Raw genomic sequence first — 25,419 nt, 5'->3', positions numbered from 1 at the left:
TGAATGCTCTTTTCACTTTTCTTTTCAAAGCATTTCTGGCTTTTGAGCACACAGATGGGGTCCATGGGGAACTGCATGGATGAAGGCAGGCATGATTAAAACACAACACACACACAGTGTCTAAATGCTAACCTTAAACATATCAATGGTTATTCTTCTACGTGTCATTACACAGTCTGTGTCATTTCTTGCATACTCTTACATAGCCATATCTGGAAGGCCGTCATGTTTGCCCAGTCAGTGTGAACACAATGTCAACAGTGGTACACACATCAGTTTGTTTGTCTTCTCATGACACAGCAATATGCCCATCACCCCGCAAAGTGCTGTTCACTTTTTTTAAGTTAAGTTAAGTGGAGCCTTTTCACTTGAGGTTTTCTGTGGCTATGGCGAGTGTCTTCCATTTTTCTAGCCTCAAATGAATAATGCACAGACCTTTATGCTTATGGGTCACATGGTCCCTGACGCCCTAGATGGTTCCTCATCAAACATTGATATTAGGCGCATTCGACTTCATGTAGCCGTCTGCAGACGACTGCAGACGAGACTATTTCTGACATTCTGATACGTTGTAAACCATGACGTGTATGTACAATTCCGCTTTGAAAGACGTGTCAGAATGTCAGAAATAGGCTACATAAAGTTGAATGCGCCTAATGCCTAATGCCCCTCAGCCTGGATGTTCCCATGCTGCCTTGCACGCAACTTCATTCACGCTGCTAAGGCAGTCTGGAAACTACCGCCCTCATTTTTGCCTGAGATAGGGGACCAATCGCAGAACGGGGGGAAAGCAAGACGATGATGAGCTATGCACAGACGCATTTGATAGACATCCGTGGCGCCCAATGAACGAATCTGGGCATTTCAAATACCAGAAAATGAACGTTTGGTTGCTACCACTTCTCTTATTTGAGAAGTGGTAGGCGCTAGCCAGGCTACCACCCCCTTACAATGAGTGGTAAATTTAATCTCCCATGATAATGCTTACCACCCCCTTACAATGAGTGGTAAATTCAATCTCCCATGACCAACAGAGCAAGTAAATACATGGCCAACACCCTCTCATCATCATCTGCAATTGTTACTTTCCCGCAAATGAATCAAAAAGCCAGACCTCCAGTGTGCTTGCTTCCCACACACAGGCACATCCTGCAGATGCCAATGTGTCACACTGGGCTGACTGACTGCAACCCTCCAGTTTCTCATTGTTATCAATTGTTTGTGGGTAATATTGGCAGAAAACTTTACTGAAAGGGGGGCAGAGATAGGCGTGTACACACACACACACAAAGAAAATTCAGACGCAAACTAAGAATTGTGAAGTGATGAGCTGATGATGGGGAAATGTACAAGTAGCATTTTCAATAAAACAAGAGAATTTCACGTCCCAATATTTTACAACAACAACAAAATGTTGACTGTACGTCTATGTATACTGTAATCCTACTGTAAATTGGACATAGAATCTTCATGTAATTCCAATAGATGTCACCTGTGTGCTTGTTTGCATTGTCTCTTTTTGTTTTAAGTGAATATTTAGTCTTTTTTCACTCTCAGGTCTGGGTGATTATAAGCAGCTGACTACTGTGCAAATATGGAGCTTTCCTGGGCACTGTAGGCAGGTGAGTTCTCCCTGACAGGTTGGAAGATGACATTTCAAAAGGCTCAGAAGCCTCTCAGCTGAACCACGGGGCGGTAGAGGTGAAAGACTGAGGCTCTTGTGTCGGAGGGCAGATTGTGGTTTAAAAGCGGCATCTTGTGAGAAAATGTTTGGAGCAGCTTTCTGTCCAATTAGACCAATTCCTGGTGCTAAAGGCAAATGCTAGTTAAGGATCTGAGAAAAATCACATAATGAAAAAATCTAAATTAAACAAATCCAACATCCAAGACAATCAAAAATCATTTACTATGGTGCCACATTACCATGTTGCTACCAGATCAATAACCATTAGCGAAAGAGTCCTCAATGATGACCCTTCATTAGGTCGATTCAAATATGGTTGAGTGTTGAATTTGTGAGGTTCAGTTCAGTTCAATGATTAAACTACTGGGTTCTTTATTCCATTATGTGATTATTTTCTTAGCACTATAGGAGGTCACTCTCTGCCATGCTGAGTGGTACATATGACTGCATTCACACATTTATTCCACTTACACACTTATTATGTCATATAATCACACACACTGTATTATGGGAGGGACAGGGTTTAGGATTGTACACACTAACCCAATTGTAAAAGCCTCCATTCGATGTAACAATTGGGGGCTTGTCCAGGATCTCTTGCACCCAAATCGAAAGTCTTATCAGCTTACCCATCCCAGTATGCCCAAGTCTCAATCCTTTACATCGATTCACTCAGAGTGAGCTTGGAGAGGTGTGTACCTTCATTCTTTCTTACTGTTTTTCTCCCATAAAGACATAAGCTCTGACTTAAGGTGCTTGTCATAAACAAAAAGTGAGTGATGGGGGAAAAAAAAGTGAGGCAAGAGATGCCTCTTTAAAATTCACAGGTCTCTGCCTGTAAGATTCCCTCTCCTATACAGCATCGTGGTGATGTTTCTGTTTTCTGTTGCTCTCCAAAGGCATCTCATGCGGTAGTCTCCTTTCAAGGAAAAAAGATTAGTATTGCATTTGGAGCACACTGCCAGGCAGTAATCTCAGTCTGTTGTGGAAAAATAAGGAATTGTATGAGCGAGAGAGAGAGAGAGAGAGAGAGAGAGCGAGTGTGTGTGTGTGTGTGTGTGTGTGTGTGTGTGTGTTATATGTGGCAACCATCAACTATTTTCTGAGCTCTACAGATGAAAAGACTAATATCCTCCTGGCTTCTATGCGGAGGATTGTACAAAACCCTCTAAGATCAAACGTTTTTAATACTGCAATACAACACCGTGTTTAATGCTGATAAGAGGTGTGTTCTTCTATCTACTCTAATGAGTCAATGATGCTGGATAGGCAAGTCAATATCTCATGGAACCTGGTGGAACCTAGAAACTATTTCAAAGATATCTGTACTGATGAAAATATGGTAGAGACAAAGAAAAAAGTATGAAACTTCATGCCTTCATACAGTAAAAAAAGCAGTTAGACAGCATGTTGAATACTTCCTTCTCTGAAAGCTATAGCTTTATTCCCCTGACACATTCTGATTGATCTGTGACTTCAGTTGCAGCTTTTGACACAAATGTTCAAAGACTAATTGATTGCGCATTGTTAAAGACCCAGCCAACCATCTCTCTCCATCTCAAGGAGACTTCATCACTGTCACCCTGACATGGAATGTTCCCTAGAAGACAGCTCAAAGCCATTTCTGTCTTTAAAATATGAACAAAAGCAAAAAATGTGCAATTACACTTGACTTTAAGGAGTTCATTAAATGGATTTATAAGCATTGCTTTCAGTTAGCAAGGCTCTAAGTACCTGTGACACGTCAGGATTCTGTTGAGACTGGCCTCAGCATCCGGATTCCGTGCCCTCTCAGGTTTCAGCAGTTGGTAATATCTGAAAGTGCTCATATGCGACATTGCGGTAAAAGGTATTGATTCATATATGTCATGCAATAGCACGTCACTCCGGAAATAAGAAATAATGGAATGTTGCATGAACGTCGCTTCACCAGCTTACTGATAGACCTAATCTCACTAAATGACCCCATCATTTACAATACACGTAAGCGGTCGGTTTTACCACAAAGACTGAAGGAACAAGAGGTCATACATCAGGTAGCGGAATACTTGAGACAGCTGTAATAATAGAGAATCTGCCACAAATGATAGGTAGTTCACTGATGAGATACTGTGCAATGGCCTCCATTTCTGACATCCTCAATAGGGTGCCTGACCAAGACGATGTACTATCACATCAGATTAAATCTTCTCACACCATTTGTCCCCTTGTATTATAGCGATCGGAAAGAAAAGAGCGTTTGAATTGACCGCCTAAGGATACTCGTTTGCATTTATTGCCTCTCTATACTCTCTCTTTGTCTCTGAAATGCTTTCACTCTGATATCTGTCTTGATCATTCTCTTACCTACAGTAGGGAGAGTGAACGTGTGGAGAGTCTGCCCTTTCTGCCTGATGAGATGAATATGCATGACCAGGGCTGAGAAGGTGGGGAAAGAGCCATCACTGAAGATGCCACGTCAGTCTCCTCAGAGACACCAATCACAGGAGGCAGGCAACTAATTGTAGACTCAATCACAACACATACTGTGGTTAGATATATAAATATTTGCACATGCACTCATACAAACATTTCCTTTTCATTTATTTATTAATTCATATTCATTCATTCTGTGTATAATATGTAAGGGAAGGTACAGAAATTCCTGTGCATTACTAGTCAGTTACTTTTGGTTCATGCACAGTGACTTAAAGCAAAAGGATTTCAACCAAATTCCATCTGTGATCTTTCAACATGTCAGCAAATAGCAAACAAAATTGGCACCAGATATTTCATACCAGATGGCTCTTCTGTTCTGCATTACTTTGAGGAACTGTGTTTTTGCTCATTTATGGACAACTTCAGGTATTCAGCATTTAAGGCAAGCATCGCTCTAGAGGACTGGCGACTCTCAGCAACCCACTGAAGCGTGGGACAGTCCTGTTATCTTTTATGGACATTAGGAACACTTGACTGACCTCCATATGTTAAGATGCAGCGTCATGTTTGTGATCTGATTATTGCTAAAAAGCAGAACATGGCAAACGTTGTGCAAATGAACCTTCTAATGGTCTGTTGGGTTCCCACGGGTCCAAGCCATGTGAATTCATGAAAATGAGGGCTGAAATAAAGGCCTTGAAAAGTATTTGAAAATAGAGATAAATAGACATCAGACAGCTAATTAAGACATGGATCAAGGTCAGTTGTTTCAAATTGTTTACAATTACTTTTACAGAAACTCAGAGACAACATAAAAGAGTGCGGCTTGAATTTGTCAATGCTTATCAATTCTGCTGTGTTTCAGTGACCGTAGTTCTCTTGCCGTCTCTAACTGAACAAACAGAAATTCCAACACTTTTAAGCTGCTGGGTCTTCTGGGTAGACCTCAAATTTTACGTAAGAAGGTGTGGGAAATGTAGGCTGCATCATCTTGCCTGTCCTGTACCATTGAAAACTCGCTGGCGCAAATGTTCATTTTTGGATCTCAATATCAACTGATAGCGTAGACATGATAGCTTTGATTAAGCCATGTGGAAAGCTAGACATTAGCCCTACTTGGCCGATTAGGCACTGAGCAGGCAGTTGATGGCTGTCGGATGGGCAGTCGTTCCACCCCTGTGTGTATGTGTTTGTGTGTGTGTGTGTGTGTGTGTGTGTGTGTGTGTGTGTGTGTGTGTGTCTTTTGTATTTGGCCTAATTCATTTGATACAAATGTTGAGTACTGTAACATATTTTCAAGAAGCTGTTCATGACAAGCCAATAGTGTCCAAATCTTTGCATAGTATGAATAATGGAATAATAGAATGTTCTAATAGTAGTCACTGGTCACTCTGCAGTAGAATTTCATTGCTCCTTGTGGACGATTTGGTGTATTAAAATGGACTAGATGAGCAACATAACGGTATATGGTGCTATATGGTGTTTTTCCCTAGCTTGGGTGAACCCAGATGGACCTGTTAGCAAATTTGAATTCTCCCAGGCTAGTTGCTACCTGCCACACAAAGAAAATGAAGCACGTGCTATTTCCATGCCCTACTCCTGCACCTCCTTGTAAACTGCAGGTCATGCCTTCCAAGTCCAGCAAGTGTGTGCATGCCTGTGTGTGTGTGTGTGTGTGTGTGTGTGTGTGTGTGTGTGTGTGTGTGTGTGTGTGTGTGTGTGTGTGTGTGTGTGTGTGTGTGTGTGTGTGTGTGTGTGTGTGTGTGTGTGTGTGTGTGTGTGTGTGTCTGTCTGTCTGTCTGTCTGTCTGTCTGTCTGTCTGTGTGTCTCTCTGTGTCTGTGTCTGTGATTTGTGTGTGTGTATGTGTGTACTCTATACATAGTTGTGTCCACTGCTTCCAGAAGACAAGTCTGCAACAAGAGAGAGAGGGTACTGCTTGTCAGTATGCGTCTGTGTGCATGTATGCATGTATGCATGTGCATGTGAGTGTGTGTGTGTGTGTGTGCGTGAGAGAGAGAGAGAGAGCCAACAACAATGCCTTTTTACATATATTTCACTAGCCTGGCACAGAGAGCGCACCCTGTCCTAACCTATCCTATTCTGGCTCATCCTATGAGACAGAAGAAAAGCTAGCCAGTTTGTGCAATCCTTGCTAATGCAGTGACATGCCACGACAAGTTAAACAGCCCATTATGTCACTCACAATTTAGAATTTATTGGGAAAATGCGCATTTTTTAAACAATATCCTCCCGTCTCCCCTCCAAGACATACAACGGCATCACGACAGTGCTCCGCCACGCCTGCGATGTGTCACTTGCTGCTCAAAGTTCTGTGGGAATGCAAAGACTGTGGTGGGGATTCAGCAACATTCAAATGTTATAGCCTTTGGCATACCTTTACATATTGGCACATGCGAGTCTTGAGATAGTGGGAAATGTCAGTTGGGGAGGATGAGTGGTAGCCTGGAAATATCCAGACTCTTTAACAAAGTGAATAGAGTCTGGCAACTCTCGATGTGGATACGTTTTCAACACTTACATCATGACAGGCTTTGCCAAAACTTGTGCCAAATCATTGGCCCAACCTTACCAATCACATTGATCAGAAATTCCTAACTTAGAAACTCCTACTTCACCTAAACTTTATGGACTGACAATAAACAGCATCAACAATCAATCAGTGTATGTGGGTCTACTTATGCTGTCAATAAATGTCTGCGTTTTTCCAACTGCAGTTTTTGACGTTTGTCGGTGTTGCTACTTTTAATTATCACAATAAGTTTCAGTTTTGTCTTCTCCTTTCGTTACTGTTACTGTTTGACATTTTTCTTGTCTGAGGGAAACGGTTATGAACTATGGGTTGCCAGACTAGATTTCCCTGAGAGAAGATCTTGGGGGCGGGGCCAGGCTAGTTGAGTGGCCCCCGGGAACCAAAAGCTTCTTTCTCTTATCAGCCGCATAAAACTGCTGAAAAAAGTGACAAGACATATTTGACCCCACTGTGCTAAATAATAGATTTTGAACTTTTGAACCCAATATTGTGAAAACAGGTTTGAGATGAAATTTGTGTAAACTATGAATATATTTTGACAGTGGGTCAGCAGAAGTGAGTACATACACATAGACAATGTGAGCTGCAAAATACATGAAGTTAAATCTGTAATGATGCTGTGAATTTTGCATTATTGTGAATGCCAGACTGCATTTTTGAATAAGCAGCCTCCCTCTCTCTCTCTCTCTCTCTCTCTCTCTCTCTCTCTCTCTCTCTCTCTTTCTCTCTCACTCTTTCTGTGTTTTTGTAGCAATATTATTAGTGTGTAACAATGTATTTGTGAGGGAGATAAATAGATAGCTAGAGAGAGAGAGAGAATTTGCATTTTTGTAGCAAAGTTATTAGAGTGTGTAGTGATGTATTTGAGTGTGCGTGAGCACTGTTAAGCCAAGGCTGCCTGATTTGTGCATCGTCATGCTCTGACGGCGTGAGCATCCAATTTCATGGAGTGTGTGCTATTGTTTACATACCGACAGCGTTGAGGCACTTTGTATATCAGTGCATCTTTTGGTCAGGGTTCCAGTTAAGGTTTCTCTTGACCAAACGAGATGGGGAAGTTTCGTATGATGAAGAATCGCTTTCTGGGTCTCCGTATCTCTGTAATCCAGCATGTGCCCTCAGCCAGTTTGGTTAGAATGGGTTCGTCGAGGTGGAGGGGAGGTGTCTATGTGTGTACGTGTGTGTGTGTGTGTCTGTGTTTTTGTGTGGGTGTGGGTGTGCGGGTGTGTGCATGCCTTTGTTGTGGCGTGGAGTGTGTAAGTCATGTGGTGTGTGTGTGTGTGTGTATGTGTGTGTGTGTGTGTGTGTGTGTGTGTGTGTGTGTGTGGTGTGGCAAGGCTCATCCTTTTCCAGTGAGCAGTCAATGTCTGTGCGAGGAGATGGCTCTAGACAGCGGCAGGCCTCGGGTGAGCCCTGGCCAAGGGTGATCGTCGAATGACCTTGCGCTGTCAGACTCCGTGAAAGCGGATGATCTGACAACTGACTACCGCGGGCCCGCAAGCTTTCCAGAGCAGGACTACAGAGAAACCCTCCGCAACCCTCTCTCACCCCAACAAAAACTCAGATTGCGGGTAGAACAGAGAACAGAAAAAAAGCCTCACCACCCCACCCGCCCCCTCCCCCCTGTGTTCCAGAGGGCAGCGACCTCTCAGTAGGTTAGGCTTGGAGTTCCAAACGTGTCGCTGCTTAACTGACATTGTACAGAGAACCGTGATGGAACCTGACGGGGGGAACCACACTTGGTCTGTCACCCGTCTCGCGTTACAGAGTCACCAACACATTCTCGCCGCGCCGTATGCTCACGCAGGGACAAACACGTACCGTCGGAGTGTGCCCTCTCTCTCACGCATTCTCATCGGGGCAGACGAAGGATACAATGCACTGAATAAACATGCGGCACGGAGCGCAAGTGTACGGAAGAATCTAATTGGATCAGCCCACGCTCCCGTGTGTACACGTACGCAAGGCTGCCAGTGTGGGCTGAGGGCCCTCTTTGTCAGTGACTCTGTATGTGAAATGCCTGATTAGTTCTCTTTGGTTGAGTCTCTCTTCACTGATGGATGTGAATATTTCCATGAGTTTGATTAGCTCGTGTTAATTCCCTGTGTGGTGGTTGTGCAGACAGGAACAAGTTCCCACTCTGTAAACTTCATGCATATCTGAATTATCTCTGAATTATGCATTCAATAATTATAAACTAATTACTTCTGACAGGTGATGTCAGCTACAGCATAATTAATGTCATTGAACATTATTGGCAATTTTGAATTTGGAACTTTAGCAAATAAGTGAAAGACGGAGAGGAACAGAAGGAAGTAATCAGAGAGAATAATTACAGTGCTTACCAGCCAGAGAATGAGCTCTGTGTTTAGGGCTGAAATTTTGATTGTCGTTTTGAGATTTTTGGTCCTATTTTACTTCCCTTCTCTCTCTCTCTCTCTCTCACTGTCTCTCATTCTCCCCCTCATTTTCCTTTCCCTCGCTCTTTTTTCACATACACACTCACACACACACGCACACACACACACACACATACACACACACACGAACATGCCCACGCATACACATATACATACACACACGCACACACACACACACACACACAAACACACAAACACACACACACACACACACACACACACACACACACACAGAGAAAGAGAGAGAGAGACACACACACACACACACACACACACACACAAACACGCCCACATAGGCTGGATGATTTCACAGTCATGTCACCTGCTGTCAGGTGCCGTGCGCCAGCCCGAGGACTGAGTACGAGCGCAGACTTGGAAAGTTCCACCAGCCGTGCCAGCGAGGAGGTCCCCAATAACAAGCCCTTCAGTGGCTCTCAGACAGAACATTCATCACTGACAGCTGACTTCAATTACCGCAGAGCAAAATTGATTTTACTCCGATGAGAAGGGCATTTTTAAAATGATCCTCTCAGCTCCTCTGCGTGATCTCAGAGCGGTGATCTTGAGCCACAATATTACAGATGCACAGAGTAATCACTTTTGTGCATTTTATTTAATCATGCGAGTTGTGGGTTTTTTTTGTGAGCACAAGATCTTATATCATATTTTTGCTTAATGGCTTTGCCTGAGGATATCTAACTACTCGCATCAGCAGAATGTTTTTATTTTTTCTTTTATTCGTCAGTGATGGAGAGAAAGCTATTATATAGAAAAAGTTTATGAAAATGATTATGAAAATCATTTCAAAATATCTGAAAATATCAGACCTGCCTCAGGCTTCACCTCAATGACCCCACAGAAGAATATTTAATCGGTTGCTCCTCAAATAGTTATTAATGCAATAAAACACAGTGCATTTCCTCCCAGGATATTAGCGCTTATTTGTTTTGGCTCCCATTTGTTATCACTTTCTCTGTGCCATGGCATAGCAGTGGAGCTCTGTGCACACTTCATCTGTAGAGGCTATAATGAGGGGTATGCTAATGGCTGCTGAGACCTGTCTGGTTCTTCAATCATATCGGATCGTACTGGTGAAGAGGAGATGAAAGGAATGTGACATCAGACGTCTGTATGTGGGATGTCTGTGTGTGCACATGTGTTGGTGATGTGGGGCGGGCCTGAGGGGTTATGACTGTGACTGTGTGTGTGTGTGTGTCTGTGTCTGTGTGTCTGTGTGTGTGTGTGTGTGTATGTTTATGTGTGTGTGTGTGTGTGTGTGTGTGTGTGTGTGTTTATGTGTGTGAATATATATAGGAATATTATAGCCTCGTCAGGTCAGATCTTGTGACTGGTTTTTGACTGGAGTGTTCTGTGGGTCTTGATAAATTGACAAACAGACAGACAGACATACAACTTTGAGAGCTAGAGACAGACAGACGGACCGACAGACAGACAGACAATCTATTGAGAGCTAGAGGCAGACAGACAGACAGACAGACAGACAGACAATTATTGAGAGCTAGAGACAGACATAGAGAGAGGGAGAGAAAGAGAGTAGAATTGAGAGAAAGACGGAGGACAGAGAATGAGTCTCTTTGGACAAAGCATCTGCTAACTGAGTAGCCTAAATGTAATCAATAACAAAGGAAAGAAGACAAGAACAGCAGAATGAGATGGAGAGAGAAAGAGAAAAGTGGAAATGAGAAACCGAAAATGAGAGAAATGGTGAAGGTCAAAGAAATGGAGAGATGCCAAAAGGTCTTGTGTCAGTTAATAAGCAGCTGGAGGCCTGTCTCCCAGTTTCAAGTCTCCACTCAAGGTAATTGCCACACTCCTCAAGCATCAAGAAACAGAGATCACGCAAAAAGTGTTTTTTTTTTTTTTTTTAAATGAAGCGCTATTGAGAAAGCTTCAAAGTCCATGATATTTCTTTGCTTTAGCACCTGTGATCACCATGCATACATGTCATATTTAGCTATGATTTCTGATCAGGTTGGAAGTATGATTAGTCTATTTTTCTCAATGTATTGCAGAACATTTAAAAAAAGATACACAGAATGTAATGCATTTAACTGGAATAAAGTATGGAGGGGTGAATGGATGAATGATTGATGGCTGATCAGTGCATCGCATAGGTGGGCAGCCATTTCTCTTAACCAATATATTTTTTTTGACTTAAAATGACGCTGCCACATGCCAAAAGCTTGGAAGACAATGTGGTATTACTGTAACATAAAATCAGAAAAAGAAGCGTTCCTGCCCCAAAAACCTAGATAATATTGCTCCGGAAAAGGTGCATTGAGGACTACAATCATTGTGGGCACATGGAGGTAGTTATTATAAGAACCATTTTGAAAACTGTAATGGCAAATAAAGATGTTTCCATAGATTTTTTAATGATTCTTTTTATGAATCATTTTGGACACACTAAAAAAAAGATATAAAGGCTTCTTTTTCTGATTCCATGTTTCTACCACATTGTTTACAACCTTTTCGCATGTGGTAGTGTCATTTTCAGTCAGAACAAACATATTGCTAAAGATGAAAATTTACTTTAAATCAATATTTGCCAGCTGTGTATCGTTTTGTGTTTCTGGAACAATAGTCGCATCATGGATTGTTTTTGTGCTGCTGATCAAATCATAAACAGCCACAGCAACAGAGGCTTCACTGAAGAATTTGTTGTTATTTGTTGATATTTGTTGATCCTCACATCAGGCCTTGTGTTTTGTATGGTTATGTTGCTGATCAGTTCATAAACGGCCACAGCAACAAAGTGAATTGACTGAAGAATTTGTTGGGTGGCCGCATCGAAGGTTTGTCTGGTTGTTGAAACGAAAGGCACTGACCGAAAGATTTGTTGTTAGACAACCCATCATGAGTATAGAGGGAGTGGGTCTGGGATGCACCCCCTCTACAGAGACTATGTATATATATATGTTCAGCCCTCTGTAGGTGTCTTTAGGGCCTAATTCAGTGAAACAGATTGAGGATATTGCCTGCTTGATGACCCCATGTGCAATGCTCAGAAATGCTGCTCTGTTAGTGACGTTGTTTTTGTTGCATATTGTAATGGACGCCAGCTTGTGGAGCGTTAGTAAATCTCACTCCCCGCCAGCACCTACCTGCAGCTCAAGTAAGTTACTGTAACTCTCCAACTCTCCAGTGTATATCTGAAATCTTCTCTCTTTCTCTCTCTCGCTCTCTCTCTCTCTCTCTCTCTCTCTCTGTCTCTCACCCTGTCTCTCTCTCTCTCTCTCTCTCTCTCTCTGTCTCTATGTCTTTCTCTTTCTCTCTGACACACACACACACACACACACACACACAAAGCCTCTTGCAGATAAATATTTTATATTTTATTTCACCCATACAGTACACAAGCAAAAACTCCATAAAATGATTCAAAAAGTACAAGGCCTGAATACGTCTTTTTTCCTTGGTTTGTGTCCAACCAAGAGCATGCTCCTTTCAGCCAGAATGGAGTGACTCAGCTCTCTTCACTGAGAAAGCTGGGCAATTACCGGCTTTGTATAGCGCTCCTACACAGGTTCTGTTAATTGCTGTGCAATTTGCTCACCCTCTATACGTCTATACAGATATCACTTTTCATTCATCTTTAAACTGTTTGTGTGTGTGAGTGAGTGAGTGAGTGAGTGAATGATTGTTTTTGTTCAGATGTTTGTCTATGTGTGTGTGTGTACACTGTAAAATGTTTCACTGTGAATTTACTGTAAATTGCTGGCTACTAATTGCATGACTTTCACAGTAATTTACCGGTACTATTTCACAGTAAATTACTGTGAATTTCATGTTTTACTGTAAAAGTCATGCAACTCAGTAGCCAGCAATTTGCTGTGAATTTACAGCATCATGTTGTGTATAATCACAATACCATACTGTACATTTTATTTTTTACTGTAAAAGTCATGCAATTTAGTAGCCAGCAATTTGGAGTAAATTTACAGTATCATGTTGTGTATAATCACAATACCATACTGTATATTTTCATTTTTACTGTAAAAGTAATGCAACTCAGTAGCAAGCAATTTGCTGTGAATTTACAGTGAAAGATATTGTACATTTGAACATTTGATTTGTGATTTACCTGACCTATACCAACATGTTTTGGATCTGGTCAATAAAAGCAACAACAAAGAAAATACCATTTGAACTTTTAATGAACACTTTTCAATGAAAATCATTGAGCAGGCCATACAAACATTATAATATGAAGACATAGGATTGAACAAAAAAATATTGTACAGGCCTGAGACGGTGCAGCATAACCTTGTCTGATTTGACACGGAATGAGTCAGGGGGTAAATAGTGCAGTGTGTAAGTGCAGTATGGCAAGTCCATGTAATGTAGTATGTGTGCTCAGGATGCGAATGGCATGAGGAAAGAAACTCCTCCTCAGTCTTCTGTTTTAGCCAAGTGGGATCAGACGTCTGCGTTACCTCAATGGTTTAAATAGTCCATGGTCAGAGTGTTAAAAAATGTTGGCCCCCTGTCCGTCCTCTTCTGGTCCTGCAGGGTAGGGTGGTGCTCTGATGGTACCTTCGGCAGTAAATCAAGTATCTGTAAAAGAGTACAATAGGCCCTGTCCATGAATATAACTAATACAAACTACTCAAACTAGTAATCTTTTGTGACAAATAAAAAAAATACCCACATTAGCAACCTATAAGTCAGATGCAATAGTTACAGTATAAGTAATGCAGATGTCGGGTGCTTTTCTTTTGATAGGAAGGATATTTCAAAGTGACCCCACAGTTCTGAGCAATAGTATCTGTGTGATATCATACCTAAGTGCAACACTGTCTCCAGCAGCTCCAGCCTTTGTACGTACACCACCTTTCTGATGCCTTACATCGATCGTCCCCCATCTGACTTGCAATAGCAGCCTTTAAAAAAAATAAAACAGCAATTGTCATACACCTTGTCATGGTTGAGCAAGATTAAAAAAATGAAGCATCAAAAAATAAGTAAGACAAGTCAATGAAATGTACAAACAGATATTATAATTACCTTGTGAAGGCACCCTTGCCACCACCACCATCTACTGTCTGTTAATTCCTGGTATCAGTTTATTTGTGAGGGCTCTGTCAATAAAAGATAGGATTTAACATAAGTATGCATTCTATACCAGTTAACATAAGTATGCATTCTATATCAGTTTGGCAGATATTCACAACACTTTACATTACCACCAACACAATGGTAAACATGGATATTTCAAGAGTATAGTATTTTAAGTAGCTGCATTCATTCACAGTAGAGCACTCACAATGGTACCAATAAATACATTCAAAACACATGAACACTTACGCCACGTTGAGGGAAGCAGCTATGGCTTCTAGACGTCATCAATTAGCAAGTAGTGCAATCAGGACAGACCGACTTTACCCGGGATGGTTGATGGAGCCCACTACACAATCATAACAAACAGACAAGGAAGAGAGGGGATAAACGTACAAATAAATGCACACATCATAATGCTATATGTAATTCTGTATATTTTTTGTATGTGAATGTGTGCAGGGCCGGACCTACATTATTCTGGGCTGTCTTCGTATGGAAGTGGCACAAATTTGGAATTTTCGAGAATGCCTCAGTGTTCCCAGGGCACCAGTCCTCACAATGCAATGTCTGTAAACAGAGGGAACAGAGGGAGACTAAGATTAATAAGTTGCAAAACACACAGAAGATAAAAAGATCATCACTGAAGCACTACTACACTCATATGCATTTTAAATAAACACATAGTTCGGCGCAGATTAGGTATATCAAACAAGGGATAAATAAGGGCTATGAAATTAAGAACATGAAGCCAAACACTACCCTTCACAACCTAAAGTGCATCATACCCCCATTCACATCCTTGACACGTCTGTTAATGACAATGGCCATACTAAACTGCAGTTCAGTTAAGGTTAAGGTGGGAGATAAATTACTACATTCATTAGTTTTACTGGTCCTCTTTCCCTTTGTATCGGCACTACTGTATATCAAATTTAAATTAAGTTATCTACCTAAGCCTATGTCCCATGACAATTCTTAAAAGTCACGTTAGTTAGGAAAGTAACATTAACAACTCTCATCTGTGTCTGCAATGTTAACTTAATGTTAGCCTGCATGGCTACAATCAGCCACTTTAAAGATAGCTAACGTAAACGTTACTTGCGCCTGATATTTCATTCAAACTAAAACTACATTCACAACGACATCTTACACAGACGTATTTTTTGGATATGATAGATATTGCACATAATCGTGAAGTTAGCTATTGAAAAAGCTAACTCTGCAAATGTTAGCGATTCTTAGCTCGCTAGCTAATGGCTAGCCAGCCACTTCTAACACAATGGGTTTTGGTAAACATTACAGTATAACACCAATATATATTTTTGAATTAAATTCCCGTTTCTAAATAACATACAAAAGCACTGTACTTCTTACCTTGGATATGATGGCAGAGTTTGTACAGCTTACACATGCAGAAAACAGATGATTGAAGTCACTGGTGGACGGCTGAGTTGAAAATTCAGTTGAGGGTGGCAGCAGGTGCGGTGGGAGGGGGGAACGTTAGAAATCGCCCCACAATGCTGTGCGGTTCAAGTGCAATTCAAATTTCACAACAAGGTGCTGTAATGTGATAGAGCTACTGTGATTTTACAGTAAATGTTTGAGTACAGTAATTTACTGTGAAATAATACTGTAAGGTATTGTGAAATCACAGTAATATTTAACAGTGTACATATGTTACTGCTTTATCTACTGGATTATTTAGGAGATTTGATTCCCAATGTAACTTGATTTGTAAAGTGGAATCAAATAAAGTAAAGTGTGCGTGCGTGCCTGCATGCATGCATATGCCTGCGTACTGTACGTGTGTGTGTGCACACGCGTGTGTTTGTGTGTGTGTGTGTGTGTGTGTGCGTATGCGTGTGTGTGTGTGTGTGTGTGTGTGTGTGTGTGTGTGTGTGTGTGTGTGTGTGTGTGTGTGTGTGTGTGTGTGTGTGTGTGTGTGTGTGTGTGTGTGTGTGTGTGTGTATGCATGCTTGCATGCGTGTGTGTGTGTATGTGTGTGTGTGTGTGTGTGTGTGTCATTTTAGTTGGAATACCTTTAGCACTTCTCAGAATACTGATTGTGATAAGGTAAAGGAAACCTCTGCTCAACCACCGAGTTCCCCATCACCTCGCATCAGAAGCCTGCAGCGTGGGAAACAGCAAAAGCAGTATTCTACTGAGACTCTGTCTGCACTCTAATCAGTTTTGAGTAGACGAGAGATGATACAGTAGATGTCATAGACAGACAGACAGACAAATGGTTCATTGTTGGACTGATGGATTTAATTTGATTGATTCAAGTATATAATCAAGTCAGTCACTGTGAGATATTTTGACCCATTTCCAATAGGCACAGCCTATGGATTTTGTGTTGCAATAGTGCTTCTCTGCCATGAGTCAAATGCACCAAACATTTCACTTTTTGCTCTTCATAGTCTGTCAGACATCTCTAGGCCACTTTTATATGTAATTCCTTTTTTTATCTGCTCATTGTCGTGGCTGAGAACAACAGAGGTGTGCCCACCATGCAGCCAGCTGTGCTCCTGTGTATCAGCCATTGTGCGATAAGCCATCTTTTTTAATATGGCTCCGCTTCAAAAACCTCTTTTTTCTGCAGTTTCGCCATCTTACCTCGTGCGAATGGAACGTTATTAGACAGATAAGTGGAAAAGGTGTACGCCAGGGTAGACCTTTCGGAGATGGACTTTTATTGATCCACTGAATACTATAGGACTGTGTGTGTGTGTGTGTGTGTGTGTGTGTGTGTGTGTGTGTGTGTGTCGGGTGGGGAGGGGGTGGTGGTTCTGCAGATATCTGCAGATATCTCTGTTCCGTATTTCCTGGAAAAGAAAGTACACAATGTGACAAGTTTTTGATCGTGGCTTTACAGGCATATTTATTTGTTGTGGAGCCAAGGCATTACAAAAGACACGGCCTTGAGTTTAATTGAGTTATGCAGCATATGATACATGAAATTTCACCACACGCCACACAGACCTCTCACTTTCCACTCAACATCCGTGTATTCATGGCAGACTTTTATTTAGTCCAACCCACCTCCCCACCCCCCCCCCCACCCCCTCCACCCCAGTGGATCTGTACATCAAAGAGGCCTCGCAATCATCCTCACCATTGTGGCTGCGTCATAACAACTTCCCTGGTAAATATGGATTTGTTTCAGTGTTGGGCGATGGGCACTGTCATGCAAATAGGCTCAAATTACAGCCTAGGCTTCTTTGTATTGATCTGAACCACCAGCTCCCCCCCCTCTCCCCCCCCCTGACTCAAACCCTGTGTCCAGTCCACTCCAACTCTGACTAATGTCCTTCACCAGTTTCCTGTATCCATGGCGACGGCCTGGGCTGACCAATCGCGGACCAGCGTTGCGAGCAAGGAAGTGAAGTTGTTTCCTGTTCTCCCCACAGGTTTCCTACGACCACAACGGGAATTTCTCAGTTTGTTCCTTGAAATGTCACTGTCTCACTTGACACCCACTCTGGATGTATGACAATCTGGAAAGAAAGTGAGTATCCAATGTCTGTACAAGATATTACTTTTTCAGTTTAAGCAGACTGCATTTAAATATATTTCTATATATGTGCAAACAGAAATGTCCAGGCTATTCTGCAGTTTACAATTGCCTTAACAGTTTCAAGTGTTTAAGGAGAAAGCAAAGCTCTAAGCTCTTCACAGCTTGAGATACGATTATATCTAATTTGTTTTCAATTTATTCAGGATAAACATCTTCATGGATCCAGTACATAGGATAAAATAAAATGAAAATGATTTCAGATAGTACATTAACTTCTGTAATTTACTGTGACAGAATTCATTCATCAATTCAACTTCATCCAAGACAACTGCTCTACCCCTGTTTTCTGTTGTGTCAAACTTCCAGCCCTAGTGTGTATGATCAAAGGTTTTTTTTTTTCCATACTTCCCTGTATTTCCCAGCAGGTTGGCTTAACTCAAGTGGAATGCTAAAGAAATCAGTGCATTGATCCATTTTCTCCCCCTGAGGCAGTTGTGGGAGTTGTTGATTGCTGATATCCACCCCTTTCTTTCTGGGATTGATTTGAGGAGCTGAATGCCTTGGATCTCCTGAAGCCTATACCGGCAACCATGTCAGAGAGCCTCTTCATCTTAGTGCCTGGGAAAAGCAGACCCTGCTGACAGCAGCGCAGAACAGTCGCCGTCCAGGTGTTGCAGCTCGCGTCTCGTCATGCAGCCGGAGGAGGTAACGGCCTTGGGGACTCTGCAGATCGCCTCGCAGCCCGTGCACCTGCTGACCAGTCACTCAATCGTGGAGCACGAGGGCTCGCCGCGGGGCCAGAGCCAACAAGGCCAACAGCCCTCCGCTCCGCTGGGTCCTCCGTCGTCGTCTCCGCAGGCCCCCCCGTGCGTGGCCTCCGTCCTGGCGGCCCGCTGCTGGACGCTGGAGGTGGGGCTGGCCGTGCTCCTGATGGCGCTGGCGGCCGTGGTCATCCTGGCGCTGCTCTACTGGGCGCTGCTGCTGCGCCACAAGCTGAGGGTGGCGCGGGCAGGCAACGCGCTGGAGTACTGGGGCTTCTTCCGCTCGGCGCGCTACGACCTGAAGCAGCCCGGCCCGCCGGAGGCGTTCCCGCTGGCCGTGGCGGCGGTCGTCGCACCTGGGCCGGACGTGGCGGCACCGCTCCAGACCACAGACTCCTCGAAGACGCCGCTGGGTCCGCCACCTCCCGTGTCTCCCCTGCCCCAGGACTGGCCTCCTCCGTATTCAGAGCCTCCTCCTCCTCTTCATCCTCCTCCTCCTCTCCCTCCTTCTCCTCCTCCTCCTCCTTCTTGTCCTTCTTCTCCTCCATCTCCTCCTCCTTCTCCTCCTCATCACCCTTCTTCTCCTCCATCTCCTCCTCCGTGTCAGCCCTCCGCTAGCTCAGGTCTTTCTCCACCCGATCCTCCCCCCGTCGTACGATCACGGCCTCGGCCGTCTCCGATCCCACGCCACCTTACCACCAAGTCCTTGCCGCCGCCACCGCCGGATTCGCCCGTGCTGCGGGCCTGGTCCGTCCCCAGCGTCCCTTACCCATCCCTACCTCGACCTCTCCACCGACCGGATGCCAGTCCGTCCCCGCCGCGGCCGCTGTCAGCTCAGCCCCTCCCGTTCGTCCACACCACCCCGCCCAGCCCTCACCTGTCCTGGGGCGCGTGCTCAGACGTGGATGTGTACTCGCGGGTGGGGTCCATGAGACTCTCCAGGACTTCCAGTCACAGCCAGACTCAGGTGATCCTGTTTGAGCATTCCGCTGTATGATTGGACGGCTTTTACTGTCCTGTTTCAATCCTTTATGTCTGGCCATGTTAATGACAGAAAGCAAGAGGAATGTATTTAAGGACAACATTTGATGTGGCCCTGGAAATCCTTAATTAATTATACACTGTACTGACACAATAGATATTCAGCACAACTACCCTGTTGTACAGAATAAGTGCATTTTGTGTCACTGAAATGAAATCGATGTAGTATCAGTTTACCACCAAACTGACTTATGTTTCAACTCACATTTGAGATAACACACGACTCCCTAGTAATTCTTTTTATGCTTCTGTTATTGTCATCAAGAGTAATTCATGTGTACTTACATTTAGAACACTTCCATGTGTTCAAATTATGCTGAACAATGTTCATTTCATTTTTTGATTTCCTATTTGTAGCGGAAACAAAATTGGCCTGTTGGAGTAGAGGTTAAGAACTGTATCTCCATTTTGTCTTTGAGACATGTATATACATTTGAATAGTGTTTGAATAATGTTTGTATAATGTTTGCCTCCTGGTCATTTTAAATTATATTCACTTACTTACAAGCAGTGTTATATTAATGTCATTACAACGACACTTCATGAGAGAAAACACATCTTCATGATGAAATTGGTTAATCATTTAAGTGTTGACTATACTGCCAGAGGCTCAACCCTAGTAGTGTCTTTCTAAAAACATTAACTTGCACGTCTGCAAATAATACAGAGGAAATGCAAGAACGAGCTATTTCGGATCGACAATAAAACCCTCTGTGGTTTGGTGTGTATTGTGTCCCTACATGAATGTGACTCACTTCGGGGGCCATATCACACACCACTTACAATAGCAGTGCACTCCAACACATCCTCCTGAAGGGTGGGCCTTTCCTGTGGAGGATGGCCATCACTTGGTCTTTCCTCTTGGTGTATCTTAGCGCTGAAATTAGAGCACGTCTGCTTAACGTCACCTCTGCTACCAACAACTGTGTATTTGATAGTGGTGGATGTTGACTCTTTCCTTTTTTTTAGACCTCCACAGGACAGGTCCACTTGTTGTGAAAAGGGACATAGTAAATGTGACGACCTCTAAGCCTCCTTTATTTGTTATGTTGTGTTGTATTTTATTTCCCTCATTACAGAGAGAACTGTTGACTCTCTTTGTAATAGAATCTATCTTGTTTATTCTTTCAGAGGCATAAATTCAATTACGTTATAAACCAGGTCCATGAAACTTAATGCTCTTATGCTTTATCACCATGGACCAAAAGTGTTCCTTTAAAAAAGACACTCAGGGGTTGAATCTGTCCGTCTCTCTCTCTGTGTCTCTCTAAGTCACCCAGTCTAGTGCTGCTATCTGGGGTGATGCAGGTGACCTCGCCCTCACACCTGAAGCTCCTCTCTTCCCTCTCTTCCCACCCTGTCACCCCAGCGCTGACACATGCAGGCAGCAACACAATCTGGGAGGAAAAACACCACCATGCTGACAATACAGAGTCACTTCCTGAATACCAAATCCATTACTCTGAGAAAGGGACCACACTGACAGACTTAGGAACAGATAGGCATGTACATGTATGTGTGTGCATGTGTGCCTGCATGTGTGTGTGTGTGTGTGTGTGTGTGTGTGTGTGTGTGTGTGTGTGTGTGTGTGTGTGTGTGTGTGTGTGTGTGTGTTTTGTGTGGTGTTTTTGTTTGTCAGGATAGATTATTGTTATTTTTCTTTAGAAGTGTCAAGATGAAATATCACATTGCATGCCCTGGGTACACACATCCTCCTCTATTTATAAAAGTAATCACAGTTTTCTTCCTCTCATCTTAGCTCCCTTACCCAAACCTCCAGAAAAGTGCCATAGCCAAATGTCACCATCAAATGCCACACTATAGCCCCTGTGAAACCACAAATGTGCACGTATTGCCCTCTGCTTACAAGTTATAACAAGTAATGTGTCTGAATTTAATGTTTTCTGCATCCTGTCTGACTCACTGAACAAATGTTTGTGAGCAATCACAAATGTTTGTGAGCAATCTGTTTGTCTGGATGTTCTCTACAGACTGTTGTCCTTTAACAATTCAGGGGAACAACCGACTGTTAACATGATAAAGCTGAGACATTGGTGTGTAGAACTGTAACAATGTAAGCATGTCTGTGATTTATGCTGTTTTCTTGACGCAGATATTCTCTGTTTGTGTCTCATTGTCTGCCAGCCTTTGTGTCAGTCTGTCTGCAGATTACCTGCTGTCCCTCTTTTTTCCTTTTGTCTCTCTTTGTTGTTTTCTCTACTTTTGGAATGACACTGGAATTCTTGGAATGACACTCACTTAAAATGGCATATTATTGCATTGGAAATGTATATTTTTCACAATTTTGTATTGTTCAATTAATTTTCTCAACTTAAATGCCTCCACTTAAAGGTGCAGTCAGCAAATGTAGGCGATTTCAAGTCCATAACTGTTTGTCATATTCTGCAGTAACCTCCTCACATTCTGCTTACCGCCCATTCCGAAACCTCTGTAGGAAGCCGAGGCTCTGAAAACAAAGAAAGTGAGGGCAGCCCCAAACAAAAACTAAACCCTGTGTGGAGTTTCTCTAGGAATACTGACGGGAAGGGTAGCCTACCACCCGGTGTGTTTCACTTAATCCTTGGTTAATTTATAGCATACGTTGTTTTGGACAAAAAGTATCTGCTGATCATTTTCACCATAAACATAAACAAACACAACTTTCTGCACAATCGGTGACTGCATCTTTAAATACCTAAACAGCCCTAACTGTACACCCCTACCTATTTTATGCAGTCTATGACCCCTACACTTCAGTGTTTGTTTGTTGTTGGGCCTGAGTGCTGTTATTGAAGTCGATGGGTTTCCATACCGTATATGTATGCAGGTGAGCTGGAGGAGCACACAGCCACTGGAGCCACTGCCGCGAATGAAAGGCCTCTGCTGGGGAATATGTGGGCGCAGCTCTGTTTTATATGGATCGGGTTTTGAACTTTTCGCTTTCATGGCCACGGAACAGAGGCTTTTAAATTGGTACCTCCGAACCACGGGGAGGCTTTCATTTCCTCTGACATGATGACAGGATTTGTCACACAAAGAAGGGGAAAAAACAATCCACCCCCCTGCATCCCCCCTCCAAGTATCCTAAGCTTACTGGAATGCCACTAACATAAATAGGCATACACTGTTGCCAGTGGTTTAAAGTAAATCCATACACCTTGAAATGGATGAATCCTGGAATGTGTGATTTTTTTTTCATTTTCATGCTATCGCTTCTGTTCTCTTGTTGTATGGCCCTCTTATATCCATCCCATTTTTTGGCATCCTGAAAGCGCATCTATAGCCTAGCACCTTATGGATGAGATGTGGGGGCAGAACAGACCTCCCCCCTTTTCATTTTCAGTGCAGAGCTTGGCTTTAGATGTGTCTTATGGCTAACATAAATATTTACGCATGAATCAGCAAGCTCAAGAATCAGCTAATCAGTGGCATGACGACAAGCCCAAAATCCATCCAACTGCACGCAGCTTGCAGCAAAATCTGTTCAGGCGCATCGTGGCACGTCTGCTGGTAGCATCTAGGACTGTGGTATTTTCTCCCAATTTAATGAATCTTTCCTTCAAATGTTGAGACTGGATATCCATGGATTAGGCTGGATTTATCAAACCTCAAACCCACAGTTGATTTTCAACAACCAAACCAAGAACCACCATGAGCATCTCATTATTACTGACAGATATGACTGATATTTTAAATGGAGCAAAAAACTAGCAACAACTATTAGGTCCTAGTTTTGGTCTCCCCTCAACATTCTTGTCATCCTATCAACCCCCCCCCCCCCCCCCCCCCCTCCTTAATGACACCCCCGCATTAATGCTTCTGTCCACCAAAGGCAATATATTGCTGTGGAATAAAGCCACAACTTAACTTCCTCGATAATGAACCGCATAATTTTATTCAGTTTAATGACTAAGTCCATTACCGTGTCTTCTGAGTGCTTTGATATCTATCTTGCCATTGATGAATGTCAACACACAACCTAAGTGAAAGTAAAAGTTGGCCTATGAGAGGATATCCTTTCAACATTTGAATTCAGTGAGTCAGTTCACTTAATATTTTAACAGAAAAAATAAAAAGACACCGCTCATGGTGTGCAGATTTTTTCATATTTTACTAAATATTTGAAAAGGCCATTTGTGCATACTAATATATTACTCACAAATAAACCCTTATTATCATAGTCCCCATGCAGTTTTTCTTCCTTTTATCCAGTGAAAACTCTAACTCCAGTGAGAATAGCCTACAGTTTGGCAACTAATTGGTCTCTGATGGAGGCTCACTCTGAGAAAACACAAGTACCATGTCCATCACCCAAGCCTCTCCGTAATAAGCTGTGTGTCCAGGGTTTTGCGAGGCACAAGATACTAATGCAGACTGATCTGTCCAAGCCTCTCCTTTTTTTTCAGGAAAAAAAAACCTGACCGACTCGAAATACGATATCCATGACAACCCACGGCGTGGTGGAGAGCATTCAAATGCGCTTGTGTGCTCACTGTCAAACACCCTCCCACTCCCGTCCCTTAGGTTGCAGGGAGTCGGCGACCGGGAGTTGTCACCGTAGATAGAGAAGCTGTCCCGAGGCCCGGTTTTTATGGTCTGCCCGGGTCCTCAGACGCGCCCGCTCTTAACTCAGTTTGGCACGGGTGCCAGGGACGAGACGCCGGGCCTGCCTTATCGCCCCTCCCAGGTGCGGAAGGCAATCATGCAAGCTCTTCATCTCAGCCAGCCTTCGATGGGTGTGTGTCAACACTGACGAGGAGGGGGGTGGAGGTGGGACGGCTATAGAGGCTATAAGTGGTGACTCTCCACAACCTGCAGTCAGCTTTATGGCACCTCAGTCTCCTCACCAGTGTTACTGTTACTTCTACACACTCCTTCTGCCTTACCTCCTTTTCTCTCGGTCTCAGTGTTCTTCTTTCTATCTTTCTCTCTCTTTCTCTTATGCACACAGAATGTTTTATTCCTTCCTTCCACTGCTCTCTCTCTCTCTCTCTCTCTCTCTCTCTCTCTCTCTCTCTGTCTCTCCCAGCCTCAGGGCCTTCATCTGAGCCTCTGAGCTGAGACACCTGAGAATACCCCAAGCATCTTCACTGGGGAAGAGGGAAGAGGGGCTGAGAGGGTTCTTTTTATGTAAGAGTAGTTACACAAGGCCTGACAGAAAGACTATCAGCCTACTCAAACAGGAGAAGACGTTATAGACCAATTATGCTCCCTCCCTCCTTGTTTTCCTTTCTTTGGTGGAATATGGAAAAATGTCACTGGCTCAACCTATGAACTGCATCACATTGCACTTGCTAAAATAATATGGAGACAAATTATATATAATATAATTATCCCCCTTCCTCATGTATTCCTAACAAGTAGGCTACTGAAGATGGACACTGAGAATGGAAAAGGTCCTTTGAAGGTGGGTGTTGACAACACAATAGGCATTGTCTCGGTTCTCTGTTTGATGTCATATTCCCCAGTTCTGACAGAGAAATTGAGAGTTGTCTCCGCAGTGCTGTGGGACTGGAGCACCTGCTGCCCTTTGATGGAAAGTGTACGTTGTCCAAAGGGACCGGTGCACTGCAAGTTCATGCTCCCCTCGTATGAAGCTTGAAACAATGCAAGTGGACAGATGACGCCTCACAGCTGTGTCTGACTTGACCAGTCCAGACTGATGTATCGGCCAATAGTGTGTGGATAGAGTAAATTATATTTCTAGCTCTAATTAACCTTTAATAATACACAATGATAATAAATGAACTTCTGCGCTCTGAATAATAGCTATTTCTTAAAAGTATAAAATGCTACTTTTATCTATGATTGTTGTGTGCCACCAATCATATTCCAAGTTATTTGTGAACGTCCCTGGACAAAATATCAGACATGCATATTTCTTTATGTGAAGTGGTATCTCCCCTTTTTGTCGATTTTTTCCTGTTTTCCTCATCGTTCTCAT

The 25,419-nt window shown here is 43.1% G+C and overlaps 1 protein-coding gene and 2 long non-coding RNA genes across 7 annotated transcripts; 1 reads left to right on the top strand and 2 right to left on the bottom strand.

Annotated features, from left to right (window-relative positions):
• Positions 1-13,234: 13,234 nt before the first annotated feature.
• LOC134101136 (uncharacterized) lies at positions 13,235-13,963 on the bottom strand. Its single transcript, XR_009941353.1, has 2 exons — positions 13,880-13,963; positions 13,235-13,652 (listed from the first exon to the last, which is right to left on the bottom strand). It is a non-coding gene; the product is annotated as an uncharacterized LOC134101136 (long non-coding RNA).
• A 163-nt stretch (positions 13,964-14,126) lies between these two features.
• LOC134101135 (uncharacterized) lies at positions 14,127-14,977 on the bottom strand. The gene is made up of 3 exons (XR_009941352.1): positions 14,628-14,977; positions 14,403-14,502; positions 14,127-14,176 (listed from the first exon to the last, which is right to left on the bottom strand). It is a non-coding gene; the product is annotated as an uncharacterized LOC134101135 (long non-coding RNA).
• Positions 14,978-17,612: 2,635 nt separating this feature from the next.
• LOC134100893 (uncharacterized) lies at positions 17,613-20,009 on the top strand. Of its 5 annotated transcripts, none has more exons than XM_062554375.1 (2): positions 17,613-17,664; positions 18,096-20,009. In XM_062554375.1, the coding sequence occupies exon 2, from the start codon at positions 18,364-18,366 to the stop codon at positions 19,429-19,431; it is 1,068 nt and encodes a 355-aa protein (XP_062410359.1). In that variant the 5' UTR covers positions 17,613-17,664; positions 18,096-18,363; the 3' UTR covers positions 19,432-20,009. The 5 variants fall into 5 exon arrangements, with proteins under 5 accessions (XP_062410359.1, XP_062410362.1, XP_062410363.1 ...); XM_062554378.1 differs by having other exon boundaries at positions 17,615-17,664; positions 18,225-20,009; XM_062554379.1 differs by having other exon boundaries at positions 17,615-17,664; positions 18,222-20,009.
• The last annotated feature ends 5,410 nt before the right edge of the window (positions 20,010-25,419 follow it).

This window comes from Sardina pilchardus, chromosome 14 (genome assembly GCF_963854185.1).
Source record: "Sardina pilchardus chromosome 14, fSarPil1.1, whole genome shotgun sequence".
NCBI classification, from domain to species: Eukaryota; Metazoa; Chordata; class Actinopteri; order Clupeiformes; family Clupeidae; genus Sardina; species Sardina pilchardus.
This window is presented reverse-complemented; position numbering and strand designations above follow the sequence as displayed.